We start from the raw sequence: 18318 nt of genomic DNA on the forward strand, positions 1-18318 counted from the left end.
ATGTCTGGCATCACTTGAAAAATCAAGTCCAACTACACTTAAGTAGGAGTGATGATTCCTTTTGTGTCTTAGACGATACTTGGTACAGGTGAATCTGGAGTTGTTCTGGTTAAATACAAAGGGAGTTCGAAGGGGTTGCAGGGTCCTGGAAATATGCATTTTCTGCCCAAACAAGTGTTGGCATTGCTGGGAGACAGAAGGGTCAGTCACCTCTGTTCAATAATCATCACGTCCTATGAATATGGTAGATGGTAGAATTTTTTAGTTGAAAGGAACCCCAGCCCAAACCCATCACTTTACAGAGCAGGAACCCAAACCCCAAGGGAACTTGCTCAAACCTGAGAATTTTAGACCCTGGATTTGAATCCGCGACACCTCTCCTGGTGTTCCAAGCAGTCCAGGTCCACACCAGAGGTGGGCGCCTTTCCCTGCATATGGGCAATGAGTTCAGCCACTTTGCACCCTGATTTCTTTTAGGTCAAGTTCACCTTAGCTCCCAGTGAAAGAGAGATGGGCCGGTAAGTAGAGCAGAGCCACCCAGAAGGGACCAACCAGGAAAGACTTTGTCCAAGGCAAATTGTGAATTGTGACAATTTTGTGACTTTAAGAGAAGAGAGCATCGGAGACCAGAGTACCCGGTATGCCTTGGGCAGTACCTGACACATAAAAAGCGCTCTGGTTAATGCACTTAATTTGGTATTTGAATAACGCTGGGGGCTTTTCACAGAGCTTTTATACCCATACTTCTGTTTCACGCGCATATTAATTCCTGCTAGGTAGGAAAGCTGTAATCATCCCTTTGTCCAGATGTAGAATGAGTTAAGCATTAGCTCCAGATCGTAATAGTCCTGGTGGGGCTGGGTTTCCTAACTCTCAGCTCCAAGTGTTCAGGACTCCATGGGGTTATTTGGCTGGAATGCAAAGGGCATTTCTTTCTCCAGAGATCTTTCCTGAACTGTAGCAATCGTTCAGAAAAGGTTGCGCATCGCGATTCCTGGAGGCCCACAGGTGAAGGGTGTACTTTGAAGAGAACCAGCTTCAGAGCAGGGCTCTGGGTTCAAGTCCAGCTCTACTCCCAAATACACACACACACACACACACACACACACACACACACACACACACACACACACACACATATACAAGCTGACAGTCTTATACAAGCCCCCTGGCCAATGGACCACATGTTTCCACATCTGGAAATAGAAAAGATGATACCAGTCATGTGAAAAGGATTCAAATTAGATGAAGGGTTTGAAAAGACTGTAAACTACACCGTGATGCCAATACAGGGTAACATGACTATTATCATTATTTTTTTTAATGTGAACATAATTTTTTATTTCTCTGAGATAAATGCCCAAGTGTACAGTTGCTGTACCATATGGCAATTCCATGTTTAGTTTTGTAGGAAATTCTTGAAGTCTTTACCAGACGGTAACATTTCACATTCCCACCAGCAATATGTATCCTCATCGGTGTTTGGTGTTATCCTTATTTTTTGTTAGCCATTCTGATAGGTGTGTAGTGATGTCTCATTATAGTTTTAATTTGTGCTTCCTTATAATGTCTAATGAGAGTAATCTTCATGGTTTTTTTTTTTTTTGCCATGTGTACATCCCCTTTGCTGAAATATCTTTCATGTCTTTTGTTAAATTTCTAGTTAGATTGTTTCGTTTTATTTTTTCTATTGAGTTTTTTTTAACATCTTTATTGGAGTATAATTACTTTACAATGGTATGTTAGTTTCTGCTTTATAACAAAGTGAATCAGCTATACATATACATATATCCCCATATCCCCTCCCTCTTGAGTCTCCCTCCCACCCTCCCTATCCCACCCCTCTAGGTGCTCACAGAGCACCGAGCTGATCTCCCTGTGCTATGCGGCTGCTTCCCACTAGCTAGCTATTTGACATTTGGTTGTGTATATAAGTCCATGCCACTCTCTCACTTCGTCCCAGCTTACCCTTCCCCCTCCCCGTGTCCTCAAGTCCATTCTCTACGTCTGCATCTTTATTCCTGTCCTGCCCCTAGGTTCTTCAGAACCACTTTTTTTTTTTTTTAGATTCCATATATATGTGTTAGCATGCGGTATTTGTTTTTCTGTTTCTGACTTACTTCACAATATGACTATTATTAAAGATCTCAGGTTTCTTCCAGCTGCAGGCTCTTTGCTGAACTACACATCGGCCCCAACTGGCAGAAGCTGAGGCCTCTGGTCAATTTTGTGACCAACGTTGATTGCATAATGACTGTATTAATATTGGGTTAACTTAGCATGCTTTGGTGCCAGCGACACTAACACGAGGTGTTTTCCTTTCTCCACTTAGTTCCTGCAGCTTTTGCTGGACTGATGTACTTGGTTGTGAGGCAGAAGTACTTTGTTGGCTACCTGGGAGAGAGAACGCAGAGGTAAGCCACTGGGACTGCTTAAGAACCGTGCGGGGAGTCATACGTTTCCAGCTGGAAGAGTGATCGTTCACAACAGTATCCTGTCTACCATTTAAGGCCCTGTGGGACCACTCGGGGTGGGAGGGTGGAGGCCGACTAGGATCCCTCGTCCTTTTCTCCTTGAGCTTTGCTGGTTCTGAAATACAGCTGGGGCCCTTGACTAGTTTACCCATTTAAAAATTCCTCCACACGGTGCTGGGCTCACAAAGGATGCTTTAACGCATTCTTTGCAACCCCACACCCTCTACTCCCACCCTGCAGAGTCTGGGGCTTGAATGACGGTCTCTGTCTGGCTTCCCAAGGCCTCCAGTGAGTGAAACATTTCATTGTTTGCCTAGAGAAACGAGAACTAAAGCTTGCACCTTGTGATGAGTTCTCTTGAGTAACAGATCATCCGGGGACCAGCAGAAAGAATGTTGAGAAAGTAAGATTGCACTAGCAGGCATCAGACGGAGACAGTGGATAGAGTCACCACTGCACTGCTTACAGATGTCGCCCAAAGCGGCAATTGTACTTTCCCTAGACCTGGCTTGGGAAGGCTGGATTTTAGTAAAGTAAATGATAATACTTGAAGAAGAAATGTTTGAGTTACAATTTCCACCAGTTCCTGAGCGATCAGAATTCCTGATGGGTTCTGAAGGCCGGGAAGATGCTCTGGGAGCTCCGCCCACATGCTGACCCCAGCCTCCCGCTCCTTTTCTCTCCCTTGTCTGGCTTCACTTCTCTCTGTCTCTCACAATAGCACCCCCTCTAGTGGATAAGGGACTCTCCATTCAGAGAGCCTCCTTCAGCGGTGACAAAGGCAGTGCCATCCCAGAAGGTCAGCAGGTGAAAGCACTGCTTCTGGGGAACCCGGGGGCCTGCGAAGCTGAGTCATTTCGGGTGGTTGGATGGTCAGCTGCAGTCGGAGAGGAATGGTGGTGCCCCCAGCACGTCTCCTCCAAGCTCACCTCCCCCTCATTCCTCTCTAGTGGCGTTTTTATTTATCCTCTAAAACCACAACTCCATTACTTCTCTTATCCTTATCAACGCTGTCCTCAGTGATATTCTTTGTTCTCCTTTACCCTGGAAAACCTCTATTCTGCCTTTCCCCAGAGGTTTACCTGTTGTCCAGAGTCGAAGGGGGCAGAGTAACTATCAATGAAATGAGGGGCTCTGCTCTCCCGGCTGGCTCTCCCGGCTGGCTCCCCCGAAGCCCCATCTTCCTTCCCCAAAGTCCCAGGAATTCAGCCTATAGTCACTGGTCTCCTCTTTATCGGTCACCACTTGCCTGAGATCTTAAAGTTGCTTTAAGTTTTTAATTTTTTTGGCCACACCGTGCGGCTTGCAGGATCTTAGTTCCCCGACCAGTGATTGAACCCGGGGCCACGGTAGTGAAAGCAGAGTCCTAACCACTGGACCACCAGGGAATTCCCTTAAAGTTGCTTTAATTCCAAGACACTCTGTGGGACATGACAAAATATGTCCATTTACCCACAGGTTCTTTTCATTTCAAAGGGAGTCACTACTAGGGAATGAACAAGAATAAACAACAGGATATAGACTTTAAAATGGACACGTCTTGGGCTTCCCTGGTGGTGCAGTGGTTGAGAATCTGCCTGCCGATGCAGGGGACACGGGTTCGTGCTCCGGTCCGGGAAGATCCCACGTGCCGCGGAGCGGCTGGGCCCGTGAGCCATGGCCGCTGAGCCTGCACATCCGGAGCCTGTGCTCTGCAACGGGAAAGGCCAGAACAGTGAGAGGCCCGCATACCAAAAAAAAAAAAAGGACACATCTCTGGACCTCATTGAAATAAGGCCTATGCTCTTAAATCCCTCCCTGGTCTCCCCCATTAGGTGGTAGGAAGAAGATCCCATCACCCCTTAGCCCACTGTCTGGGCCAGTTCTGGACCCTTCTCACCACTCCTGAATGCATTACTCATGATCGTGGTGTTCCTTCCTGCCGAGACCAAGCATGGCTTCGCCATACTTTCTCAACACAGTGTTCTGGGCAGTTGTCATCAGCAGAAATGATATACACTAGATGAAGTGTCTGATCCTAATTTAGACCAAAATATAGCCTGAGGTAGCTGTGAGCCTGAGGGCCTCTGTGGTCATGTCAAGGGGATTTTTTTTTTTTTTTTTTTGCTGTGCCGTGGGGCACGCGAGATCTTAGTTTCCTGACCAGCGATCGAACCCGCGCCCCCTGCATTGGGAGCGCAGAGTCTTAACCACTGGACCACCAGGGAAGTCCCCAGGTCAAGAGGATTTTTAATTCTGCCTTCTAGAAACTACTTGCTAATCCCTCTTCTGTTGTAGACTCCTCTCCTTCCCCCCGTCCTTCTGTCCCTGGGCTGTGTCACCCTTGGACTCTGCAGACGCCTTAATGCCCTCCGGACCTGCTTTAGTTCTTGGCCTCACCCACAGATGGAGGTTACTCCTCAGTGAGATCCTTCCCCAGAACTTTCTCCCTTGGGCTCTAGATCATCTCTTGGCTCTGCTCCCTGCAGAAGTTCCAGTGTCATTTTTGGTCCAGTGGGTAGGTAAGTCACTCCTTGAGGTATCTCCCTCACCAGAGCTTCGCCTGTCGGCTTCAAGCTGCCCTGCAAGGATTTTACATCTCCCTCCTTTACTCCTCCTAGAAGTTATGGCTCTTATTCTCAGTCCTTCTCCTTACACGGTGACCCCTTTCTCCCTGTCCTGATTAGGTCATCAGTAGCATCCTTAACGATACTGCAGTGTAGGATGAATTTTAGTTTCTTCCCCTTTCATTCTGAGCTACTATCTGGGCCCAAACTCAATGGCAGTTGGCATGATGTTACAAGACTACCTGCCTTTTATCACCTGCCCTGCATCTAGGCTGCTCTGTCTACTTGTCCCTCAGAACCCTGTTCCCTGTTGGAGCTCCCACTAAATTCCTCTTTGCAATTCGAAGTTCTCAGCTCAGAGCTGGTCGGGCAAAGATTGGCTGCGACTCGAGGCCTGTGAATTCGGGTTACCCAAGCCCACCTTCTCCTCACTGCCCACGCCCCCCTCGTTCACTCAGCATCATTCAGGACCTTTACTGACCACCTGCTCTGAGCAGGTACTGTGTCAGTTGTGAGGTGACAACAGTAAGCATGGCAGAGACCTGGGAATCTCCCAGAGTCAGGGGCACCGTGCAAGACCCCAAATATTGAGCTTACAGAAATGATAATGGACACAGTTTTCAAGAGCCCATCTCCAAGCTTGAGACTTAAAAATGCAGTGAATGAAGGGCCGGAGCTGGGGACCCCCCTGTTCACACTTAGCCCTGCACATGGCAGCGTGCTGAGTTCTTGTCTGAGAAGAGTTAAAGCACCATAGACCCATCTCCTTAGGGGAGATATGCCTCGAATCCTTAGAAACATCCTACCCAAATCAAGAACACCACTGTTTCATCAGGAGGTACTCCCGTTTCATCCTTCACCACAGATTTATCTTGAGCAGGTTCTGAAATAGCTTCACAAATCACTTTTCCTTGTTTCTGTAATGAGCATATGGTGGCCTCATTCATGTGATAAATCTGAGTCACTACAATATTTGACTTTTAGCAATTTAATTTCTCTGAAGCCTCTATTCTCTGGCCGAAAAAATAGACTCCTTTACTTTCTTTTCAATTCCTTATCAGCATTAGCAGGTAATTCTCTGTGTTTGTCTTCGAGGACCACTGTAACACAGTGCCACAGGCTGGGGGGCTTAAACAACAGGAATGCATTTTCTCACAGTTCTGGAGGCTGCAAGTCCAAGACGAAGATGTCAGGAGTGTTGGTTTCCTCTGAGGCCTCTCTCCTTGGCTTGCAGACGGCCATCTTCTCCCTTCGTCCTCCGTGGTCTTCCCTCTGTGCATGTCTGTGTCTTAACCTCTTTATTATTATTATTATTATTTTTTTTTTGCGGTACACGGGTTTCTCACTGCTGTGGCCTCTCCCGTTGCGGAGCACGGGCTCCGGACGCACAGGCTCAGCGGCCACGGCTCACGGGCCCAGCCGCTCCGCGGCATGTGGGATCTTCCCGGACCGGGGCACGAACCCGTGTCCCCTGCATTGGCAGGCGGACTCTCAAGCACTGCGCCACCAGGGAAGCCCCCCTATCCTGTTTTTATAAGAACACCAGTTATGGTGAGTTAGGGTCCACCCCAGTGACCTCATTTGACCTTAATTACCTCTTTAAAGACCCTCTTTCTGAATAGTCATTCTGCGGTACTGGGGTTTAGGAAGTTCAACACATGAATGTGGAGGATACAGTTCAGCTCATGACACTGTCTTTTGGGACCAAACTTTTTTTCCCCCAACAAAGAGCTAGAATGTGTCACTTCACAAGCAGGACTGTGAACAGGAAACCAGGGAGAGAGGAGTGCGGGCGGCTAAGGAGCAGAGTGCTGTCAGCTGGCAGTGCCTCTCAGACTTTACTGGGCCGGGAGTCACAGACGGAGCTTGTCAGTGGCACAGATTCTGACCCAGTGGATCTGGGGAGGGACCTGGGCTTCTGCATTTCCAACAAGCTTCTGTGCCGCTGGGCCGTCCACTCATACTCAACTGTGGAATGATTTTCAAATTCTCGACACAGGAATATTAGGAGTTGCATTATGAACCTTTGGGGCCCCTTTCAAAAAGATGAAATTTCTAACGTCGAACCTATGGATGTCCCATTCTGCTCTCTGCTTGTAGCCAACAAGGGCCAAGCAGCATTAAGGCGTCTGTTTAGCTGAGCTGGCTGATCTCGGGGAGCACTCCTGATTGCCAGAGGGTCCCCTCGCCGGGGTCTTTACTAACAGCCCTAGAGACTCACTTGGCTGGACTTTCCAAACGTGCCAGTGCTGTACAGCTGGAGCAGCCGTAGCCGTCATAGGAGGACTCTGCAGGGGAGAGAGGAAGCCAGGGCAGCCCCTGCACACAGCTAGGTGGTCACATGTCACTGGGGAGATGCCCCCTGACCCCAGCTGATGCTCTGTCTCAGCGGCTTAGGATTTCGAGCCTCTGAGAGAAGGCGAGGAAAAGTCTCCCTCCCCTGATTCACTTAAATTGTAAGGGCCTGCCCTCCAGCGCTGGGGGTCGGCCCTCATTCGTGCGAACATGAGTTATTCCCAGGCAGCCTCGGGAGACTAGATCGAGCCCTCAGACGCCAAAGCACCTCTTAGATTCCACCAGCCTTCCTGGCTCATTTACCCCATCCTTCTCACATAGAGGCACTGAAAGTCCTGCATTCTACACATTGGCCAGCACAGCTCCTACAGGCGCTCCTGGAGAGGGTCTTAGTCAGTCCATGGGTCCCTAGGCTCCGGTCAGAACCCCGGTGACCAGCAGAAACCACCACCTTCATGCCGTCCAGGAGCTGGAGTCCCGATGGCGCAGCTGGACATTAGCGCCCTAATGGTGATGGGTTTGAGGCTCTTTTAGCTTGGTTTTGTAATAGATTCATCGGGGGCTTCCCTGGGGGGCTTCCCTGGGGGGCTTCCCTGGTGGCACAGTGGTTGGGAGTCCGCCTGCCGAGGCAGGGGATGCGGGTTTGAGCCCCGGTCCGGGAGGATCCCACGTGCCGCGGAGCGGCTGGGCCCGTGAGCCATGGCCGCTGAGCCTGCACGTCCGGAGCCTGTGCTCCGCAACGGGAGAGAACACAACAGCGAGAGGCCCGCGTACCGCAAAAACAACAACAGCAACAACAACAAAAAGAAATAGATTCAATGACTATAATAGTAGCTAAGACACTTCCATCCTTCATATGAAGTAAATGGAGCGTCCTTGAGTAAAAGGAGCTGTAATTTAAACCCCATGTATCTCGAAGTGATAACATTTTTTGTTAAATTGGTACCATTTGTGCTGCTTCTACAGTTTTCTCTTTCCTTTTTTTCCAGCACACCTGGCTACATATTTGGGAAACGCATTATCCTGTTCCTGTTCCTCATGTCCCTGGCTGGGATAGTCAACTATTTCCTCATCCTCTTTTTCGGAAGTGACTTTGAAAACTACATCAAGACAATCACCACCACCATCTCCCCCCTCCTTCTCATCCCCTAACTGAATTCCAGGTGGGTGTGCTCAGCTAATCAGTACCTAGAAGCCATCATAACTCAACCCTTTAAACCATGCTGTAAATCTGATGACCCTCTGGGCTTTGCAGCTTGAGTGAACCTCACTTTTCCCGGAAGAGAATCTCTTCCCCCCCAACCCCGAACATGATGGTGGCACCAGATTTGCTCCTCAGATCCCGTCTGTGTGTTTCTTACTTATCCTGCTTTCCAAAGATGTTTTGTGACCCGATTTATGTTTTCCTAAAATAAAATGCAGACACATATGTGAGGCTGGTGGTTGAGTTTTACGTGGGTAAATTGCTACAGTTGAATAACTGCTTTGTTTTCCTTGACCTTAATGATGATAATAAAAAATATGCTGTCTTCACACACACACACACACACACACACACACACACACACACACACACACCCCTCGTCAAGTGTGATTATATCTGGGTGAAGAGATTTGGAGTAAGTGTTAATCTCTTATTTATATTTTCATGTATTATTTGACTATTTTTAAGTGGCAAAGAAATACCACTAAGCAAAGAAGGAGACAGGACACAACTGAAGACTTCCTTTTCCAGGTGGGTCTAGCGTTGCCCCGACCCCCAGCATGGCGCCCTATGCATGTCTCAACCGCGGCAAATCCATATCACAATGTCAAGGTGTTTATTAGTATGTGCCACCCATCCCCACTAAATCATCAGCCCTTGAATGTCCCTATTTATTTAGCTTTTCCTGTGCCACGCTTAGAGGCTGGCACATAGCAGGCACCCAATGGCTCAGACTATTTGGGAACTCAAAAAAACGTCCTGTACAGTGATGTATTGTAGGGGACAGTAGGTATGAGTCATATGAGATTAAGATTTTTTTCTAACAGTTTTAGTGAGATAAATAAATTTGGGATAAATGCAAAAACAAACAAACAATCCTTCCTATGGACAAACAGACTTCCTTAAGAATCTTTTGTTGAATGTGTGCCCCCTGCCCACACCCCATGAGAACTAGGTTGGTACCTTTATGTGCTAGCATCGTGCCCAGCGCTCTTTGTATCATTCAGTTTAAAATGTGCTATAACTCAGTGTCAGAGCCTAAGATGATGCCAGACCCATCGTAGGGGTCCCCAAATATTAGTAGAACAAATGAATAAGTAAGTGCATGAGTTCATGAGTCACTGGCTGGTAATACTTCATAAAGTATGTGTGTTAGTAGAACAAATGAATAAGTAAGTGTATGAGTTCATGAGTCACTGGCTGGTAATACTTCATAAAGTCTGTGTGTTAGTAGAACAAATGAATAAGTAAGTGCATGAATTCATGAGTCACTGGCTGGTAATACTTCATAAAGTCTGTGTGTTAGTAGAACAAATGAATAAGTAAGTGCATGAGTTCATGAGTCACTGGCTGGTAATACTTCATAAAGTATGTGTGTTGAGCCATTTCCCGTATCAGGTGCAGATTCGTAGTGGTCCAACCACTGTCACACCTGCTGTCCCCTGACAAAAAGAGCACAATTTGGAAGACAGCAGGGTGTGCTCAGGAGTCTAGGACACCCAGTGGAGCGAAGCCAGCTCATCGGGACTGAAGTCTCAGTCGAGGTGACCAGCAGTAGATGAGTTCCCTTTACCCCCAGCCAAGTTGCATCGTGGTCACCATACAGGAAGGGTGAGGCTGACTGGGGGCCAACTCTCCCGCCGGCTTTCTCCTGTTGCGTGGAGACGTGGAGCCTGGCCTCAGTGGTGGCTGCATCAACGTGCTGCATGTGTGATGCTCAAGGCACGCAGGCCTCTCAGTTCGCGGGGACAGTCCTCACGGGGTCGTGGTCTCCTAGGCCTGTCTGAGGGTCCAGGCTGAAGGCCCCATCCAGCAGGAGCCAATTGCCTCAGCGGAGCTGCTTCTGCCCTCAGCTCTCGGGCCGAGGGCAGGACTCAGTCTCCTGGCCGGGCCTTTCTTTTCTTCTTGGTGACGGGAAAGGTCACGACAAGCTGCAGAATGCAAGTGGCCCCTGGGCCTACCTCAGCCTCGGTCGGTTCAGAGGATGGTAGGGTGAGAAAGCACCCCAGTTTGCCTGGGACCAAGGGCTTTCCTGGAAGGTGGGGCTTTTATTTTTTCAAACTGGAACAGTCCTGGGAAACCCAGAAGAGTCGGTCACCCTAAGGGTGGGCTAGGCCAGAATATGCCCAGTGGAGCCTGGGGACACCTTAGCTCCCAGAGGCCTAACTGGCCATGGGGCCTCCAGAGGGCAGGAGAGGAAGCAACGTGGCAGCCCATCAGAGGAGGCTCTGCAGGCCATGGCCTGGGCAGGCCGGGCAGGGCTGAGGCACCAGGGGGATGAGATGTGGGGAGAGCGGTCCTCCTCCACATCGTGAAGAGGGGCTCTCAGGCGCAGAGCTCCTGCATGAGGGACCCCGCCCCTAACAGGAGGCAGCGTTGCGCAGTGACCAAACTCTCTGCAGAGTTCCAGCCTCGGCTGGACCCCTGCCCCCTCTGTCACATCCTCAGTTCCGTGCCGTCTTCCTAAGCCTCAGCTTTTGCATGTGCTAAACCGGGCTAATAACAGTGCCAGCTTTACGGGGTGTTGTGAGGAATAATGAGATAAAGCAATCGGATATGTTTCGCATATAATAAGTGCTGAAGATTATTATTGCTATATTTATTACATTCATTACTGTTATCGTACTGCGTTCGTTTTCTGTTGCTGCAGAACGAAATCTCACACACTTCGTTGTTTAAAGTCAAGTGCATTGACTATCACAGGCCTCGCGCGGCCGGCTCTAATGCAGCGCTCTCCTCCCAGCCTGCTCCGGGGCTCCCTGCATCCTTTCATTCAGCGTCTGTGGTCATCTCTTCCCAGAGCCCCTAAGACCACCGCACTGCACCTGCACAGATCCCTGCTTTCCTGTTTGCCTCCTCTACTGGAATGTAAGCTTCCAAAGGGCAAGGCCGCTGCCTCTCTTGTTTATTGCTCTACCCTAGAGCAATAAATACCCCAGAGCGATACCCCTATTATTTATTGCCGAGAACAGCGCTAGAGCATGATCAGTGCTCAAGAGACACTTGTGAGCCAATAACGGGATAGACTGGGTTGTGAGGTTGTATCTCCCGGTTCATATGACGTGTGGCGGTGGGACAGGCCTGGGACCTGGACCCTTTGCTGCAGTGCTTGCGCATGACACACCTCTCCGCGAGCTACAAAATAGAAAGAAACTGTATGGGACGAAAAATAACCCTGCTGCAGCAGGAGCCCCGGTAAAGCCTTGCCTGAATTTCTTGTCTGGCCTCTAGTCAATTTCTGTTGACTGGGGAAGGCCAGGAACCCTGGCCGGTAACAGTGAGGGTTGTGGTGGTGATATCTGGAGGGTTATAAGCAAATTTGGGACAGGGAGCCTAACGGATGTTCTCAGTTTTAGTAAGCAAAGCTCCAGCCACGGAGCAGTTAAAAGATGCAAATCCCTCAGTGCTACCCCCAGAGATATGATTTGGTAGGTCACGAACAGGGCCCAGGAATTCACCTTCTTCTTAAGATTCTCAGGTTTTTCCTGATGTGAGTGGTTGCAGATTACCTGTTCAGGAGCTCCTTGCTCTAGAGCTGCACCACCCAATACGATAGCCACACGTGGCTATGGAGCCCTTGAACTTGGCTTGTCGGAACGGAGATGGGCTGTAAGTGGAAAACGCGCACCGGATTTTGAAGACGTCGTAATATAAAAAATGTAAAATATCCCATTAAGAATGTTTTTATGTTGATTACACATCCAAATGGTAACCTTGTGGATGTGTTGTGTTAAACAAAATGCATTCATTCATTAATTAGAATTAATTGCACCTGTGTCTTTCTACTTTCCTTAATGTGATGACTACAAAATTTTAAATTCCATATGCGGCTTGCGTTGTATCGATATTTCTATTGGACAGCACCGGTCCAGAAGTTCTGTGGGAGCCAGCAAGGTCTCCTAGCTGAAAAAAAATGCTGGACCTCAGGCCAAGCACGTGTCTTTGGGTAAAGATTCCTTGCAGATGATATTGAAAAATTACCACAAGAAGCAAACAGGTCCTGTCTCAATCTGGAAAAGAGTTCTTTGCAGCTTGTTACCCATATGATCATGAGAGTGTTTCATTAAGTATTTCTGATCACAGATGTGGCACATTATTAAAATATCATTTTTCTGGTCACCCTAGAGGCGAGGGTTATCTGAATACGGAGAGAGAAACAGCTTGTGGAGCTGTTGTATAAATGAAATTACTAGAAAGCACTGCACTCGATTGCATATTGGCTCAGGGGCTTATTCTTATTAAAATGTTTAGATAGCAGTTTCTGTTCATTTCTGCAGAATTGCTCTCCAAATTAAAAATTCCGCTTGGCACACAAATAGACCAGAGTCCCAAAAGAAGTTTATCCTCCTTTCTTCTTGTTACCCTGGCCTGTGCACTTAGATGCTGTGCTGATAGGTAGTACAGATTGTAACAAGCATATGTATTAAAATTTCCCGCAGCTCCGCAAATTGGCGCACTCCTGCTTGTCTAAAAGATGTCAGCACAGGCTTCAAGGAAATCAGAAATTCTATCTATAGCAAAGCAACAACTCTGTCTCTCTTTGGATAATTTTTGAAAACAATCTTTAATGGTTGAGGAAGTTTGCTGCAAAAATGGACATGCTATTAATAGACTGGAAACCACTGCATAAACATAATGAAACATAAGCCTTCTCAGAATTCCAACGAATAAATATCTGCTCAGCCAGGCAACAGGAGAGCAAAAGAATGAACATTTGGTGCGTGATAACTTGCTTCTGTGCGTATATGTTCGGTTCTCATCGTCAGTGCTATGGCAACCTGACCGTGGCCACAGCACTGTCTGGAAAGGTCGATTCGCACCTGGAGCCAGGAGGCCACGCCCACTGGGCACACTGCCTCCCTCCCTCACCCCAATTATATTTACGCTTATGGATGCGCCGGCCAGTGACAGATGAAAAGAGTGCTGGCTGGCGTGACTGACGCCGTGCGGCTGGATGAGGCTTGTTATTTCCAGCCTCTGAAAAAGGCTGGGGGAGGGGCCGGAGGGAAAGGGGTGTGTGTGTGTGTGTGTGTGTGTGTGTGTGTGTGTGTGTGTGTGTGTGTATAGTTCGTGCCCACTGAGTGGAAGAAAACTTCAATAGCATTCTGTGATTCAGCTGACACAGCCTTCCATTGCCCTTTCAATCACCTGGGTTAATGGGGAACACAGAAAGCAGAGCTAATGACTGAACCTCATCTCAATTTAACCTTCTGTTTCAAAGCCCTTCCTTCCATGAGTTCGCTGCCTTCATTCTTGCGTTCGGTGGGGCTGTTACTGAAACATGAAATGGGAGAGGCCGGGCAGAGAAAGGAAGTGGGTCTCCAGGAGCTGAGAGTTGCTTGTGTACTTTTCTGAAATGTTCCACTTTACTTCAGTGAGGGATTCTCAACTGGTGTGTTATCATGAAACAAGTCAAATAAATCTCTGAGCACAGGGCCTGTCTTTGATAAAATGCCAAAATCAAACAAACAAATAAATAAGCCATTCTTTGTTACTCTTATCACTCTTTATATTGTTCTGTTGGAAGCATTTTAAAGCATAGCATCAGAAAAACTCCTGCCATTGAGAGATAACTCAGTCCTGAAATAGGAGAGAAGCAGAAAGAAATGCCATTGAAGGGAAGGGATGGGAAAGAAAGAGGAGAAAAGACAAGAAAGAAAGAAATCAATGTAAGATGGAAACTTTAGGGCTTCCCTGGTGGCGCAGTGGTCGAGAGTCCGCCTGCCGACGCAGGGGACGCGGGTTCGTGCCCCGGTCCGGGAAGATCCCACGTGCCGCGGAGCGGCTGGGCCCGTGAGCCGTGGCCGCTGGGCCTGCGCTTCCGGAGCCTGTGCTCAGTAACGGGAGAGGCCACAGCAGTGAGAGACCCGCGTACCGCAAAAAAAAAAAAAAAAAAAGAGGAAACGTTAGAGAGACACTTTAAAGCATATGAGGAATACAGAAGATGTTGCTGAGGGCTGTTTGCCCTCAGAGCTTCGTGCCACACCCAGGGGAAAAGCACAGGTGTGAGGGTCTTTGTCTCCAAGTGCCTACCTTTTATTTGGGGGAACAGAATTGTTCATGAAAAGGTGGTCCACAGTTCAAGCTACAGTGAGTAGGATATCAGAGGAGGCGGTGACTGCTGCTCGAAATAGTCAGGGTAGGGAGGAGGGAAGCCAGGAGAACAGACTGTCGGCTTGTGATGGTGGGGAAAATGGTGTTTTGTGGTAAGCTAGAGGATGCACAAGCCACTGGCTTACCTGGGCACATCTTCTTGGACCCTGGAGATTGGACTCGTCCTATTTTACAGAGTGTCTATAATCTAAGATGTTTATATATTAATACAAACACAGATGGATATATTATGTGCTAGGAATGCAAAATTCATCTGAGTTTTTAATATAAAACACAGGACTTGAAAGCGACACCTCCCTCTATGTACTTGAGCCCCCCTCCTCTGTAGTTTAGGGAGCCTTTGGTGGAGGTGTTTGAGAGACACTGGTCTATGAACACAGGGGTCAGCAGAGATAATGAGTAAACCGCTGTGACTGGAGTGAAGGATTTCCTGGAAGGAAGGTCCGTGCGTTAGGTCGTGGAGACTCCAGGTGCAAGCCAGCCTGTGGGATTGGGATGCTCTCAGTAGAGAGTTGTTGAAAGTGGGTTTTCTTGTTTTGTTTTTTGAGAGAATGATGATACTGATGATTATTCTAATAGAATGACCTGGCTGCTTTGTAGAAGACAGTTTGAAGAAAGAACTAGCCAGACACGGGAGGGGAAACAAGCTGGCTGTCATCAGTAGGTGAAGGTGTCCGTGGTCTAAGTGCAAAGATGGTGCCTGGGCTACGGTGGTGGCTGAGAGGCTGGAGGACGTAGCATTATGAATAAACATGGTTGGTGGAATGAGAGCAGGGAAAGAAGAGGGAGAGTAAAGAACTCCTGGTTTTGAGCTTGGATAAGAGAAGATGCACAGTTCCCTTAGGTCCCTGTCATTCCCCTGCCACATCCCAGGCCTGGGTCCAGGTGCTGGGCATCAACAGTGACTAAGAGACAAGCTCCCTGCCCGCAAGGAATGTTCATTTGGGACCTTAAAGACTCCAGGAGGTAAGAGAAGCACCTGAGCAAAGTAGGTCACAAGAGCCCAAGAGTGGGTACTTTCGACTTTCAGTTCTGCATAAAATTGTCATGTAAAATAAACATCTAAAGACGTTGGAAAGCCACTTAGAATGAGGAGAAATGAGAAGCCCTAAACACTGGGTCATAACCTCGATGATGCCTTTATTACGTGTGCCAGGTACTGTGCACGTGCTCTGTATGCCTTATCTTATTTAATCCTTTAATGACCCACAGGCAAGGACATCTGCCAAGGTCAAAGGGCTAGGAAGTAGCACATTTAGGGGTCAAATTCAAGTCTATCTTATCTTAAAGCTATTGCGGGGACTTCCCTGGTGGTCCAGTGGTTAGGACTCCGTGATTTCACTGCTGGGGGCACGGGTTGGATCCCTGGTCAGGGAACTAAGATCCTGCAGGCTGCGCGGTGGGGGTCACAGGAAGAAAAAAAAAAAAAAAAGCTACTGTGAACTGAGTTAATCCAATAGGGCTGAGCACCACTCTTGGGTAATTAGGGTTTATGACGTCACTGAGACATTGAAGGTGTTCATTAGCTTGTTATTAGGAAAGCAATTCTCAGAGCAAATTTGGACACAAATACAGAACTTTCATTAAACAAGGATTTCTTTAGAAAGCAGGCCCAGGACAATTCGGACAACTGTGAGCTTGATGGAGTCTATCTCTTGACTTACAATTTCCCCTGAGGCACAAGCAACAATATTCCAGAGGTAGGGCCCTAGAACTGGCATTACGCAACCAGAAATTTTCACCATTGGCAGCTCACAGGACTGTCTTCGGCCTATGCACATGACCCCAGCCGCACTGGGTCCTACAGCATGCATTGGGAGCATTTTTACAGTATTTTACCCAGTCTTCCAAACTTGAATACCTTTAATTCTACCATTGAGCGTCTTATTTCTGATATTCATCATGTAGACTAACAAGTCTCTCATTTTGCCAATAAAAACTCATTTCTTAATGAGTTTCTTAACATGCATTATCTTAATATGCAAAGCCTCAGGTGGTGCTTGAAATTTGAAGAGCTGACATCTTTCTGATATATTGCCAGATGGCCACTCTCGGAGGCTGAATTTTCCATCACAGCAACTCAATGCCCCAAGAATTAAGGCTTCAAATAATACAAACTCATGTTTCCATTCTCGATGTCAAGCTATTTTCAAGTAAACTATGGACATTAAAGTAAACTAATGCTCTTAACTGTTACTCCCTAAAACCTGCCATATAGATTTTAAAAAATTGATACAGGGACTTCCCTGGTGGCCCAGTGGTTAAGAAGCCACCTGCCAATGTAGGGGACACAGGTTCGATGTCTGGTCCGGGAAGATCCCACATGCCGTGGAACAAAGCCCATGAGCCACAACTACTGAAGCCCGCACGCGCCTAGAGCTGGTGCTTCGCAACAAGAGAAGCCACCGCCATGAGAAGCCCACGCACCGCAATGAAAAGTAGCCCCCGCTCGCCGCAACTAGAGAAAGCCCGTGTGCAGCAATGAAGACCCAACGCAGCCAAAAATAAAAAATAAATAAATAAATATTGATACAGATAAACTATAAAGTACCTATATTATTCTTTTTGACCAGGGAATCTTAAACTCATGGCCCAGGCATGAAAATAACAGCTAATGATGGCCAGCTTTCATTACGGGCAAGGCACTGTGCTGAGAGCTTCAGATACATCTGCTCATTTAATCTTTAGAGTCGGCTGATGATCGAGGTATTGTTATCACATGCCCACTTATGAAGGAGGAGAGTGAGCCGTAGAGAGAGCAAGTAAGTAACCTGTATCACAGAGCTCAGATGTGGTTTGGGGGTCTGGACCTCTGGGGTGGCGATGCTTGAAAACCCTGAAATTATCCTCAAAACGTTCACGTATGGGTCTCCATGTTGTTTCTGAGGTGGGGGTGGGAGGGGACTTGCTAAGGGTCCTCGAAGGCTTTCAGCCCGGGGGTCTAAATCAGCTCAGCCAGAATCCAGACGCCTCGTCTGACAGCAGCCCATTGTAAGTCATCTTAATGGAAGCACGAAGCAAATGCTTCATGTCCTCTTCCGCGGACAGACATATTGAACTGGGTCTTTTAATCTAAAAACCTAGCATCATTGTCCTAATTTATGGAAAATATGTCAGGTAAGAAAAATCACATTTATAAGAAATCAATTGACCCTTTGTGTTTCCCAATTTAGGGCCGGGCTCCAAGAACAGGATGGCTCCACACTGGTGAAAAAGAAAACTCCAGGTCTTTTGCTTACTGTTTGTCTGTTAAAGAAATGTGACTTGAGGGACTTTTCCTGCTGATGGCCTTGCAAGCCTTCCAGACTGAACAGGTGATTTCTAACTCTATGGTCCTTGGCTGTTTGAAAAAATAATCTACTCCCATATTTATTTACACCAAAGCAAAATGATCATATTTACCTTGGCTTTGGTGAGGTGTTGACAGAACAGATAATTGAAATATCTTACTGTTGGTAAAGCAAACTGACTTGAAAAAGAGGATGAGGAGAGATAGAGGAAGTAGTCATTTTTCTGGAAATACTTTGTCCTTCCATCTTTCTTCTGAGGTATCTTTAGTCTTCATGGAAGAGTACTTCAGGAATTAGTACAAAAAGGAAAATAGATGGTTTCCTTGATCCCTTCTCAAGCCATACACATTTATCTTAAGAATTGCCTGAGATTTTTATAGAAAGAGGTGTATAAA

At 47.5% G+C, this 18318-nt stretch overlaps 1 protein-coding gene across 2 annotated transcripts in view; it reads left to right on the top strand.

The window, feature by feature from the left end:
* The window catches only part of ALOX5AP (arachidonate 5-lipoxygenase activating protein), a 40382-nt gene extending 23078 nt beyond the window's left edge, over window positions 1–17304 (top strand). Inside the window, exons 4-7 of one of the 2 annotated variants that reach the window (XR_010837135.1) lie at window positions 2333–2414; window positions 8305–8478; window positions 8988–9050; window positions 17207–17304. Coding sequence is in view for 1 of the 2 variants with exons in the window: in XM_059041819.2 (XP_058897802.1) it covers window positions 2333–2414; window positions 8305–8467 (245 nt within the window). In the remaining variant the exon portion in view is untranslated. Of the gene's footprint in view, window positions 1–2332; window positions 2415–8304; window positions 8854–8987; window positions 9051–17206 lie in introns of those variants that run through there. The other variant, XM_059041819.2, reaches the window with a different exon arrangement.
* Window positions 17305–18318: the final 1014 nt, after the last annotated feature.

Source organism: Kogia breviceps, chromosome 16, assembly GCF_026419965.1.
Source record: "Kogia breviceps isolate mKogBre1 chromosome 16, mKogBre1 haplotype 1, whole genome shotgun sequence".
NCBI classification, from domain to species: Eukaryota; Metazoa; Chordata; class Mammalia; order Artiodactyla; family Physeteridae; genus Kogia; species Kogia breviceps.